General features: G+C 32.7%; 2 protein-coding genes across 3 annotated transcripts; one reads left to right on the forward strand and one right to left on the reverse strand.

Annotated features, from left to right (window-relative positions):
• The first annotated feature begins 363 nt into the window (after positions 1-363).
• Positions 364-7,765, forward strand: LOC111025692 (uncharacterized). 2 transcript variants are annotated; one of them, XM_022303588.2, is made up of 6 exons: positions 364-829; positions 4,182-4,274; positions 4,355-4,483; positions 4,580-4,640; positions 5,362-5,486; positions 7,508-7,765. In XM_022303588.2, the coding sequence occupies exons 1-6, from the start codon at positions 434-436 to the stop codon at positions 7,541-7,543; spliced, it is 840 nt and encodes a 279-aa protein (XP_022159280.1). In that variant the 5' UTR covers positions 364-433; the 3' UTR covers positions 7,544-7,765. The 2 variants fall into 2 exon arrangements, with proteins under 2 accessions (XP_022159280.1, XP_022159279.1); XM_022303587.2 differs by lacking the exon at positions 7,508-7,765 and adding an exon at positions 6,717-7,173 and having other exon boundaries at positions 367-829.
• On the reverse strand, positions 7,105-12,991 carry LOC148210402 (SPX domain-containing protein 3-like). Its single transcript, XM_088126612.1, has 3 exons — positions 12,692-12,991; positions 9,893-10,043; positions 7,105-7,660 (listed from the first exon to the last, which is right to left on the reverse strand). The coding sequence occupies exons 1-3, from the start codon at positions 12,896-12,898 to the stop codon at positions 7,281-7,283; spliced, it is 738 nt and encodes a 245-aa protein (XP_087982738.1). The 5' UTR covers positions 12,899-12,991; the 3' UTR covers positions 7,105-7,280.
• Between the last annotated feature and the right edge of the window lie 672 nt (positions 12,992-13,663).

Below are 13,663 nucleotides of genomic sequence, written 5' to 3' on the forward strand. Positions count from 1 at the left end.
TACAGAGTTATGGTAGCTCCGTACGAAGCAAAGAAGAAAACAAAAGGATGGAAAATCGGCAATCTGGAAGAAGAATGAAGAAGAAAAGGAGGGAGAATGGGGTTGGGCGAAGTGAGAGATGAGAGGATAGGATTGAAAAAAATAAAAAATAAAAAGAAAATTTCCACAGCTGCTGCCACTTGGAATGTGATCTGCCCCTTATTTAAATTTCTTTTTTTATAAATTAAACATAAATGGTCGATCGGTTTGGTCTTAAAAACCGAAGGACCAAACATTTGATTTTGGGATTTGATCGGTCGGATCGGTTTTCTGAAGTTATTTGCTCACTCCTACTCGGCCTGGCCAGCGCCAGTCAAGCTTCATCCTTAATTGCTTTTTACCTGCTTACAAGTTACAAACAACGCCAAACCCCAATGTCCTCTACCGATCCACAATGTCCGATCGCGACCTCACTGATTCCGAGCGCGGGGAAACTCCGGACTCCCGGAGTTCGGATTCGGAGGAGCGAGGGCGTTCCATAAATGGCAAAGATGTCAATGTCGTGTCGGAGTATGAGAAACAGAGGCTTTCTAGGATCGCCGAGAACAAGAAGAGAATGGAGGCCCTTGGATTGGCTAACTTGGCGAAAACACTTGTGGGTTCGGCTAAGAATTCGAGGACCATTGATAAGAAGGGGAAGCGGAAACTGGGTGAGGATAATGATGCCGATGAAGATTATAAGCCCGGCGAGGATTCTTCGAGTGCTGAAGATGGAGATGGAATTGATGGCTTGGAGGAAGGAGATGAAGATTTTGGAAGTGGGAAAGTTTCTGCATCTGGTGGAATGAAGGTATTCTCTCCATTTTCCGATATTGGGTGCCTTCTACTATTTTTCATATATATTTGAGGATTGTTAAATTATATAATTTGGTGGTAGCTGCACCATTATTGATCCTGCAATGTTTCTGGGTTGGTGGTTAACTGATGATTTACAATTGCGATGCTTACTCAAAGAATGTGCGAATGTTTTACTGTTCTTCGGTTTCTATATTTGTAATATCCATCAAATATATAGATAAAGTTAGTCCAACGCCATTTATTATGAGGAGGCATAATAAGAAAAATTACTTGGCAAATAACACTATGAAGAACTAGCAAATTTAGCTAGATAAAAAGTCTCAACCCACAATCTGATTTTCCCTTACTAAATTCTCTGATTTCTTTCTTTCTGAATTCCACACACTATAGCTTTCATTGCATTAGACTATAAAATCTTTGATTTTCCTCTGAGGTTCCAGCCACAGACAAAGCTTTTCTATTCGAATAATATCTTTACCTTGCTGTCGAAACACCAACTAGGAAGAAGGGCAAAAATGGGTACAAGGTCACCTTCTACCAAAATAATAAGCCTTCGGAACTTATTAGTGAGAGGGGAAACCAAATTTCAAGAAACAAAATGGATGAGAATTTCAGGTTTTCAGATTAGTTCTTGTGTGAGTGTTAGTAGTGATAATTGCTATCTTTCTCATTATGATTGGAAAGGAACGAGGGACAAATGTGATAAAGAAATCTTTTTCATGGATGCATAGTTAGTTTCCATGTTTCATCTTAGCGTAGTGGAAATATTGAATGTCTTGACAAAAGAGTTTAGGATGTCTTTCTTCCTTCAGACATAGTGGGGAAACCTATTGATGTAGAGAGGAAATTGTTTCAGAAGCTTTGGAACAGAGAAAGAGTTTGGAGGAGATTTTTGGGGAAGGGTGTGTGGTTGAAGTTGGAAAGGTATGGGGGGTGGGGGGAGTTGATGAAGAAAGATAGGAGGGTTTTATGGGTTCATGGGCAGTAGATTTAGGTTTTTGGGAGTCTTCCATGGGCTATTGTGTTCTATTTCCAAGCTTTTTGGTGTGTTGTTACACATCCCGCCAGCCTGATTGTAACAAAGAAGTCTTGCTTCGGCTGTTAAGATAGCTCGCTAGGTGTTCTGTTAATCATTATTACATTCGTTGTAAAAGGTAGTTAAACCACTTTATATTTTTGCAAAAAGCTTATATATTGTTGTATTTAGATGATAAATAGAAAAGTTTCTTTTTTTCTTATTGTTCAAATTTTTTGACGGTAGCCAGCTCCTGATAATTGCTTTGTTGTTTGGAAGGAATTTAAGGAACAATTCCGCATCACATTATCTCAAAATCATTGAATCAGAATAAAGGAGTTTCATGATCCAGTGGGGGGGGGGGGGGGGGGGGGGATCATGTACAGGAATGATTGGCCCTTCTTGTTTTCTCCAAATGGAACCAAGATTCTGCTTTTACCCCATTTGCATCCAGCTTGGTGATTTTGGCCAAGTAATCCCTCTTGTTTGGAAGCTTTTCAACCTATAGCCTAGTCATTGCCCTTATGTTCTCTGAATTGGGTAAGAGGAGAGCCATTTTGTAGCTTGAAACAGTCAAGTAACCAGGAAACGTGTCCCTATTGGAGAGTGAAGGAAAAAGCATTTTCTCATCCATATTTTGTAAATTTGTAATCCTTTCTCGACTTCGTTAATATCTTCCATCAACCTCAATGGAGAAATGTTTCCTATCAATAGAGATGGTGTGATTTAAGTAGTTCTAAGTTCCAACCGGTCAAAAGAAATGAGGGAACAAGCATGGAGTTCTCGCAAGGAAATTTCCTAGGTTATGACTTATATGCCATTGCATATAGTAAGCAATATTTTATTTTGAGTTGATGGAATTGGGAACAAGTTATCTGAACTTTTTTTCTTGAAGACTGCTCCGAGACCGAGAAATGGTGGAGTGGGCTAGTCTTGTTGACTATCTATTTCATTTACCTATTGAGAAAAATGACCAGAAAAGACGGGTGCTGGAGAGTTCAGACCTACATGCTGTCAAGTCCTTGCAATCTGTCTCCTTCAGATTCCTCACAGGTAATTGTGGGAGATGCAGGTGAGTTCATTGAGAGGAAAAAATTTCCTAAACAGTTGAAGTGTCCAGGCATCGTCTTACAACAGAGGAATGCAATGCCTTGGTCCTTGCACCTCTTTTTCATGTCAATTGTGAAGAGTATGTTGAAGATGTTAAGCATTTAGCTTTACAATCTGAGTTAGCCTATAAGTGTTGGAATCATTTATTTGGCACATTACATCTCTGCCTCGCTGCGGGTCAGCACCCCCGAAAGAAACGGAGGACTTCATTAAGTGACTCAGCGATCGCCAGCTGGGGGGCTGATTCCACCGATGAAAGAAGCCGGTGAATTAGGCATACCCTAAGAATACAATGGAGGCAACCTTTCAGGTATTTGTAGGCCTAATGCTGGGAACCACAGGTCTATTTTGTGGCTTAATGGGTGTAAAGCTATCCTTTTGTATCTTTCCTGAAGGGAAACGGTACCACTTTTGAAGATTTCTTTAGAGAATGGATAGATCAGTGGGATGTTATGAGCTTGAATGTTTCTTACTGGACTCTTCCATAGGTAGAAACGTGTGTTACTCATTTTATAAATTAAACTCAATTGGGAATTGTTCTTGTAATTCCATTTTTTTTTATTATAAGAAACAAAGAATTCATTAACTATAAAAAAGGGAGACAACCAAGGGCAGAGGGTCAAGGAGACCCTCCCCTCAAAAACTAAACAATGGCAGCGTTCCAATTCCTAACTATCATGTGTAGGCTATAATTACAAAATAGTTTCTTGTGGTTTATAGACCTTAAGCTTGGGAAATAGCTCATCTCTCTCTTTTTTTGCCAACTCTTTTCTTATTGATGAAAATTTTCTAGTTAAGAAAAAAAAAATAATGTTTTTGTTAGAAAGCTGTTGTTTTGTTTCTCTAGCTCCATTCCCGAACAAGACCCTATTCTACTTAAATGGCCATATATTGAGGACACTAGAAGAAGGTGGACTACTTGTAGTCAAAACATTTATATATTGTCTTTCATGGAGTCCAAACACATATTTCTGGAAGTTGAAATTGGTGGTATGGAACAAGAGCACAAGTCTTCGTTTCACTTCCTAAAATTTAGAGAAAAACGAAATTTTATATTCTTGTATTCTTGTGTGTTTCGTGCCTAGGGAATTTCAATCCTGCCCGAAGTATATTGAAGAGGAAACATATATTCTACATGTATTTTACTCTATGAATTTCATTTGTTTTAACTCGATCTCCTTGGTGTCGTTGTCTGAAAAGTCTTTTAAACTTATTTCAGAGTAAGAATAAAGGTTCAAAAGCAAAGAGGAAAACTTCTGTCGAGAAATCAAATAATTTAGATGATGAAGATGATGATAATGCCTTACGACAGGTAGATTCTAAATATCCCATCAATACTTTGACGTACAAGACAGCACAAAAGAGCTAACTATATCACGACCTCCCAAGCAGGCGATCGAACTTTCACTACGAGATTCTGGTGTTAATTCTGATGCACAGGTGCAAGGTGCTATTGAAAATGTTAAAAGGAAAAATGTGAAGACTCAGAAAATAACAGGAGGAATGAAGCGAAAGGGATCGGTAGCTTGTTTACTCATAACGTCTTGTAGCCTTGCTGATCCCTCATTCCTTCATATTTCTATTCTCTTAATGCTTTGTCTTTCATATGCTCTGCAGTTCACTAGCCGGATGCAAATGAATGAGGATGAACTTATCGTGAACTTCTATTATTTTGATGGTAATTTTTTTATAGTTTTTCAAATATATTATAACGATACTGAGCATAGTTAATAAAAGGCCAAATTACTAGAAATACCTTTGAACTTTGCACTTTGTTTCTAAAATACTTCTATCCTTTCAAAAGTTTCAATACTATCCTTAACCTTTTATAAATGTTTCAAAAATACTCTTTGAGCAAACATCCATCCATTAATATTTTGAATGGAAAGTTGATGCGACAAAATTTGGAACGTGGCAATTGACGTAGAAGCTCACCTTAAGTAAATCTGGAAAGAAGGAAATGTAGAAGAAGCTATCATTTTTAAGGGGATTAGGGCAAAATTGGATAGACAATTGAGAAAGCAAATTTTGTTGACAATAGAGACATAAGATTTAGGGCAAAATTGGGACGCTAATTGCCACATTATTCTAGATTCTCTCACATTAACTTTTTGTTCAAAATATTAACGGATGTTTGCTCAAAAGCTATTTTTAATCGTTTATTAAAGGCTAAGGGTAGGATTGAAATTTTTGAAATGATAGGGGTATTTTTGCAAAAAATGACAAATGTCGGGTATTTTTTATAATTTAGCCTAATATAGCTTCATGCAATTTCTAAAGTTTGCTTCACCCTTAATACTTGATAATTAGTCACTTCAAATTAAATTATTTTATTTTTCATTGCCTGAATTATCTTATAGCACTGTTTTCTACTGACCTGGTAAATGTGTCTATAATAGAGTTATGGAAAGGGAGCATCTCTGTTAGTGACATGAAAAGAGTAGCAGCAGCTCATGATTTTACTTGGTCAGACCAAGAATTAAAGGATATGATTGATTGCTTCGACAGTGATGGAGATGGGAAGGTTAGTTGCTTCTTTTCATGCTCTTCTTTCATCGTCGGAACCTATTATTTCTGATAAAGTCATAATCTTCAAAGAGTTATGGTGGATAAGGTATATGTTTTCGATTTAGTCATTTAAGTTCTGAAAGTTCTAATGATACCATCAAACATTCACGTTAATCGATGTTTTAATAATGTTCCTAGTCCTTCATTTACTTTACAATACAGACAAGATATGACATGATAGACTATGTTTAGTTGATTTGTTTAAAACTTTTCGCTTTTTCTTTTTTTGGGGTTAAGAAACTGCTATTTCATGGTTGGTATGAAATATACAAAAAAACACTTTTTCATTCTTTTAAGAAGTTGATCCATCTTCTATGTTTTGAAACAGAAACAAGACTTTTCAATTATCTTTCTGATGGCTGTTTTGACATTATGGTAGTGGTGGCTGAAAGGTCTAAATTGGAAAATTTCTTGTCAACTAACTCTATTTGGTTGGAGAAACATTAAATAAAAACTTGAGTTACCAAAGGTTGTAGGGTTAGGCGGTTGTCTCGTGAGATTAGTCAAGGTGCGTGTAAGCTGGGCCAGACACTCACGGATATCCAAAAAAAAAAAAGAAAAACATGAGTTACCAATCTAAGCTCAATAATTAAGGTATATAGACATCCTAGAATGTTGTACGTTTGAGTTTATCTTAAACAAAATGATAGGATTGCTATTAGAATAGATGGGGGATATTGTTAGGGTATTAAGGGTTATTAGTAATTGGGTTAGGGAGTTCTGGTTATAAATAAGGTGAGGGGGTAAGGGTGAAGGTAGGCAATTAGTAGTATGGTTTAGGCTTGAGTAAGAATACTCAAAAGAGGGGAGGGTCCAAGTACCTCGAATTACTTGGTAGCTATTTTAGTTTCTATATCTTTTATATTTCAATATATTGTGAGTTGTTCTGGTTCTATCAAAAAGTCCTTTACTAAAAAGTGCTTATTAACAACTCACTTTAATCGGTTATAAACACTTCCAACTGAAAATACTCTACAAGTGCTTTTGGTTTTTAAGAGAACACTCTTATATCTATCCTAACCATGATGATAATGAGGGAGAAGTATTTTGGCCGGGCCAGAAAGCACTCCTTGTAGTTTTACATATATATAAAATAACTTCCTGTTGTTTCATCATATCTTTGCTTTAATCCTAGTCTTGATCATCCTTTCTGGGATATATATGACCATTTTCTTTTCCATCACAGTTAAATTTAGATGATTTTCGAAGAATTGCTGGTCAATGTAACATGATAAAAGAGTCCACTTCTTGATGGACTCGAACAACGACAGACTTGAAAGTCTAGAGGAGGATGCATGACAAGTATTGAAGAGGATTGTGGTGGCATTTGTGCCTCCCACTTCAATCCGAGAGGGCAAAAACCCGAGACTATAGCTTATTATCACCCAATCAATCTGTGCAATGTATCTTATAAAAATTTAAGGTTGTCCTGAGCAAGATGAAGGTGAAACACTAATTTTTGTTGTGCTCAAAGTCTCGCCTTTTTCGAGTCGGCCCTTTTCCAGTCAATCCAAGCCGACGTGACTGTAGTTGTAAATAACAAGATGAGAGAGATGACCTTAGAAGTTCAAACATAGGGTCAAACCATACCATATCTTACTGAATAATCTGACTGAATGAGGAAGAGCTCCTTATGTGGTCTCCATGTATGTATATGTATATATTATTTCAACTGCGTAACATAACCAACAAAACTCCCCGAAACAGAAAACAGACCTGGAAAAAGTGTGTGAATATGTTGAAAAATGATCTAGAGAATTGGGATGGGAGAGGCGAGCTGAAAGTGAAAGGAGTGGAAGAGGTCAGATTCAGGCAAGTTGAGGGGAGGAAGAGAGAAATGGCTGTAAGTGGAGCTTCCTCTTCTGATCTCCTCCATACCGAGCAGAGCTGAAACTGTGTTTCTGAATATTATTCCTTCCATTGGCTTCGGCTTTGGCCTTTGGCCCAATTGTTGTAAAATGTTGGCTTCTTTTGCAGGGAAAACTGAGTCTATGCTGCTTTCGCACTCTTTGATCATCTTTGAGAGCAGCTCTGTTGTGTAGAATGGCTGTTGGAGGATCTTTTCCATGAATGGTGAGCGTAGTAATCCCCCTCTTCTCTTGTCGTATTTCTTTAGAATTTTCCCCAATCCTACAAAAAAGTATGCCCATTTTCGTAATATCTACTCTCATTTGCTGTGAATTCCCTTCAAAATTACTTTTTTTAAAACTAAATAATTGGTCCTAAACTTTTCAAGATTGTGTCAAATAAGTCTCTAAGAGCATGTTTGGTACGTTTCTAATTTTTTGAAAACATAAACGATCGGGAAACAACAAAATCAAATTTCTTGTTTCTGTTTTTTTTTTTTTCTAATTTTTTCTAAACATAGATAAGAATATCATTTTATAATTAAAAAAAAACATCAAAAAATAAATATAACATAAAAATTTTAAAATTTTAAATTTCATATAAAAGAAAGATCAAGAAACAATAATTAGCAACCCAACTATAGTTTTACTTACTGAAGTGAAAAAAGATGAAACGAGAAATGAAAGATAAGAAACAAGAAACAATAACGTTATCAAGTGGGTTTTTTGTGTCTATTAATTAACTTAAACGTGTCTCTAATAAACTCATCAATCATCTAATTGTTCCTAATATTATCAAATAGTGCAAAAAAAAAAAAAAGTCATGGACCTATTAGACACAAAATTGAAAACTCAAGTTAAATCTTGTTAGATACAAATTGAAAATTGAAATTGTAATTTGATAGCAATTGTCTAATACTTGTTGACCCTATATCATTATTGAATAATATTGATGTAGCTAATGATGAGTAGTAATAATATCCATGCTACCGTTGTCTTGCAAATTTTCAAGATATTTAGTGCATGCTTTGCTTTTTATAAAGGAAAAAAACTTCGCTCGAGCACCGTCCTCTTGAACATGTACATGGCCCAATACTTTTGAAGTTTTTTTATGTCCATTTCACAAAATCACATGTACCTCTCTTGTTCATTTGTCTTTTCTTATTCCTTTTAAATTTAATGTATCTTTTTTATTTAAAAAACATGAGAAAAAAGATAAAACGAAAAGATAAATTTTTTATTTTAGTTCAACTTTCTACCACCTTTCGATTGGTAAAAAAATACCAACTTTTGTTTGTTGCAAGAAGAAAACACATAAGAAATTTTTTTTATAACAATGAAACAAAATATATTATTTTTTAAACATAAATATGTGGTATTGAAAAGTATAGTAAAATAGATGATAGATTTGAGAAAAAAATTGTAAATTTGAATTAAAAAAATAGAGTAAGAAATAAAAAAAGAATGAAGGTGAAGCATCGTAGAAGAGAGAAAAATGTGACAAATGAGATATAACAAAAAAAGAGAAAAAGAGGAAGAGAAAAAAATGAGATAGTTGATAAGTAACTAAAAAAAAAAAGAAAAAAAAATCAACACTTTTTTATATGTTATTAGGCCACATCAACACGAAGATGGAAGTTTTCTCCTTTTATAAATAGCTCAGATTCATCGTGAAGTGAAACATTCTTTCGAAACAAAATACTAGTGTGGTATTATCTCGTTTGGTTACGGTTTTATTTCTTATTTCTAAAGATTGAGATTGTAAAGATTAATTTTGCCAATATATATACATTGTCTAATTTTTTTATTTATACATTTTAAAAATGCTTTTGAATTTTAAAGATTAAAAAATACAGGGTATTTGATTTTTCTTTTTAATTTTTCAAATTTAGACTATGACTTAAAAAACGTTTTTGAAAATAGATTAAAAAACAAAGGAAAATGTTATTAGATAAGCATAAATTTTAGAATTAAAAAAAACAACAAATTTATCAGACGGGCCCTACACAATCCTGTTATTTGGCAACTTTTTGTCCTCCTTAATAATGATTTTGTTTTACTTTTTATTTTTAAAATTAAGCTTAATTGGTAATATCTAAAATAATCTTTTTAAAATTTAGTCTAATATCAAAATTTATGTGTATACATATAGCTACGATTTCAGATATAGATTACAAGACAAAAAAGAAAAAAAATCTATAAACAGAAAGGCTTAATGTTTTTATTTTCGATAAATCAACTATTTTTAGTATTAATGCCTTTTTTTTCCTCATTCTTTATGGTTAAAAACATTTTAAAACTTTCACTAAACTTCAAAAACTATAAACGAGGTCAAATAAAATAAAATTATCCCTGTATTTTAAACCTTAATTATGTCTCTTTATTTCATTATCTTTGAAAAAAAAATTCACAAATATTGTTATTCTTAACTTTCTAAGAAATAAATCTTATTTGTTACTAAAACCATTATATTTGAATTTAAACTGGTTTTTTATTATATTAAAAAATTATATACCTGTGTAGTTGACATTGCTGTAGTTGAGTAGGAGAACCATTTCACCATGCAAATTCACAATATCTTCTCTAATTTTTCCCATTTCTTCTTTATGATCTTCTCTTGCATTTCCATCACAACCCCAACTCTTCAAAATTCTCTGTCTCAATTCCTGCATAAATCCAAATTCCCAAATTCAGACTCACATTCTCATTTCATCATCTATGATTTCGACTAAATCAGTTAAATTCACGTAAAATTATAAGTTTAGTCCCTAGACTTTCGGGTTCGTGTATCGAATAAGTATTTAGTACATTTTTTAACTTTCAATTTTGTGTCTAATGAATCTGTGGATTGCAAAAAATGTAAATAGTTCAAAGACTATTAGACACACCAATCAAAATTTACGAGCATATTGGTATTTTTTAAAGTTCAAAGACTAACTAGAAACAAATTTAAAAATTCCGGGGCTAAACTTATTATTTAACCTAAATTTTAAATCATAATTTGGTCCTTAAATTGTTACCTGTTATGTTTGGTTTCTTTTGTACTATGTAGGTAAATGAACAGAATGACGTGAAGGACTAAAACATGATATTTGAAAGTTTGAACAGATAAATCATGAAAAATTTGGGGACCAAAATAAAATATAAACTAAATAATCTATTTATTACACAATAGTTTATGTAATATCCACTTAAACTGATTTTTCTTTTTGTAAATATTCTATCGTTCAAATTTATTTTAAAAATAATGCTTTGTAGACGACCTAGTCTACTTCTGTAAATAGCCACGTTGTATGTTGAGACAACATGCAGCGACATTGTAATTATTATTATTATTATTTTAAATCTTCTGTGTCTCTACACTTCCAAAATTTTCATTTAAAAAAAATAGAATAAATTAAACTATATAATATCTAACTGACAAAATCTTAAAACAAAATGGATAGGGAAAACAAAATCAATTTACCTAATTAAACTTTAAACTAAATCTAACTAAAAAATATTAGATGAAAATTAAATATATTTCTGAATTGAATTATCTATGAGTTAAATGACTGCTAAAATTAAATTTATACTTATTTTTAGTTCTACAATTGAGAATCAAACTCTCAAATTTGAGAATAGTAATAAGTGTTTTGTTCATTTAAACTATTTGCTTGGATTTTTTTTTTAAGGAACAATTAAACTTATACTCAATAAATATATTTCGTAGAAACATAAATTTAATGAATGCACTATTTAATTCCGAGATGAATTAAATTTAAAATATATATATTTAATTTTCATCTATTTTTTGAAGTTAGATTTAGTTTTAATTTTAAATGGTTGATTAATTAAATAGATTTCTGTTTAAAATGGTTTGTTTTATTTTGTCAGTATTTTTTAAACAGATTGTTAGACTTTTTTAGTTACATTTAGTTTAAATCATTTTTTTGTTTCAAGATTTTGTTAGATGTTTTTTTGGAAGACTACTAGGTGTTCGTTTGGGACACAAGGAGATCAAAAAAAAAATATTCGACAATTTTTTTTTTTGAAAAGTTAATATTACGAATGAAAACAAAATAATTACAACTTAGGTATGGCAAAAAAAAAAAAAAAAAAAAAAAACTCGCGCGACCAACCCGTCGGGTCGGGGAATCTCCAATTTGACCGGAAACGACTAAAAATCCCCACAATAGCAGTATGAGCATCGACTAATATAAATCCTAGGTAGGTGGCCACCATAGTTTGAACTCATTCATTCCCTGTCCTCTACTATTTACAGAGGCCCTTATTTGTCGTACGAAATAATAATAATAATATTATTTTTTCAATAATATTAATACTTATAAAATAAATAGATTATATGTGCGCACACACTTTTGAAACTTATCTTTATATTTATAATGTGTCAAAGTTATTTTTATATTTTACTAAAAAAAAAGTTAATTTATTTAAAAAAAAAAGTCCAATTATTTAAAGTATTTTATTAGTATGTACAATTTACTAGAAAGAATTATGGGTAGAATTTATGTAGGACCCATCAATGCATATAGTTTATATTAAATGATAAAAGGAAAAATTCTCCAATGTTAGGTCACAAGCGGGTGAGGATAAGAGATATCCAACCGCTCTGAGTTAAAATTAAGTTGGTTGACGAGTCATATAAATTTGAGTTGACTAGAAAAAAAAGAAAAGTTAGAACTTATTTTATTAATATTTTTGCTATTTTATTTTCTAAGAAAGAAAAATAAAAAACATGCTTGAATCAATTTTTCTTATTTTTCATTAAAAAATTACATTTAGTAAATATTTCTTTTTTTTTTCTTTGAAACCTAAAAATAATTTTTATATTTATTATTTATTTTAAGCTTTAAAAAATTCATGTTTTTTAAGGGAAAAAAAATACATAAATAATATAAAAAAAATTTACTTTCAAAGTACAGTGGAAAGTATAAAAGTTTACCAAGATTATGTAATTGAAATCCAAATCCAAATCAAACTTTTTTTAATTTTTTTTTTTTATCTATTTTAGTCCATGTGAAACGTTTCTTTCTTTTACTGTTATGATCATTTTATCCCCATTTAATTTTAACATTACAATATATCAAGGGTAGGGTTGTTATTGCAGAAGCAAAAGGCGGGGTGATCGCAGAGGCAAGATGCAGGGCATTACACGATGAACGCCCCTTGATTAGGTTCAATCCCTAATCAAAGCGACTAAAAATCTAAATCAATTGAAAAGACAGAAACAAAAACCCTAACGTATCGGAGAAAAAAAATGACAAACAAGAACAAGAAGGAGAAGGAGAAGGAAGGAGAAGAGAGAGTTTACTCGATGGCGAATGACGAAATCCTCCTCCTGCTCAATGAAGAAGGAATTGAATTTATCGATGTCGGAGTCCAAGAGGGAGACGAAAGCGGCGTCGGAGCCAGATTCGAGGCGCAGCAGCTTCTTGAGTTGCTTGTAGGAGACGAATTTGTCGCGCCAATGGGGCAATGTGTCGTCCATCTGCTGCTTCAGCCGCTTCCCGAACTTCATTTTCTTTTGGAGGAAGACGAAGAGCGGCGTGGCGTGGGGAAGATTTTATAACAACCCAAGAATATTAGAGAGCATATGCTTCGCGTGACCAAGCGCGCCGTTTTGGGGAACAAATTAAAATAACTAAAGGAAAAAGCATATTCCATTGGTTTATTATGTTTTTTTTTTTTTTGGGGTTAATTGTGTAATTGGGGTCTTGAGGAATTATTACGCCAGGTTTGACATGGGTGTGACTTTGTGCTTCCTTATTTTATTTGGTTTCTTTTTGCGATCCAACTAATGTTCCGAATTTTAGTCTTTACGTTTGACTTTAGAGTTCTTATCATTTGAACCACCGAGAAGGAAAACTCACATTATTAGTATAGCTAGTAACTATCAAATTTTTAAGTATTTATTGTCCATGCTCCATGTACCCCTCCTCTGATCTATTCAAGCGTCACATAGTTCAATTTTAATTATTTTGTTGGGGTGGTTCGGTTATTAAAAAATATATTTACGATTAAGAAATTTTAGATTCTCTTTTGGGTGGATTTGAAAGGAGTAGGATGTGAAGGCTAGACTGTCGACATGAATTTATTATTGAATTCACTTGACTCGATAGTACACGGGTAAGTATAAAAAGTTGTTGATTTAATAAGTATTACGAAAATATTATAAGAGAAATTTATTAATTTCATGTCACTGAGACGAGTTTAAAATCATATCTTGAAGAGACAATTTTTTTTAGATAATTTTATGTTAAGTAAAATGATTTAATTTTATCAA

This window comes from Momordica charantia (genome assembly GCF_013281855.1).
Source record: "Momordica charantia cultivar OHB3-1 chromosome 7 unlocalized genomic scaffold, Mcharantia_2.0 BLBB01000007.1, whole genome shotgun sequence".
NCBI classification, from domain to species: domain Eukaryota; kingdom Viridiplantae; phylum Streptophyta; class Magnoliopsida; order Cucurbitales; family Cucurbitaceae; genus Momordica; species Momordica charantia.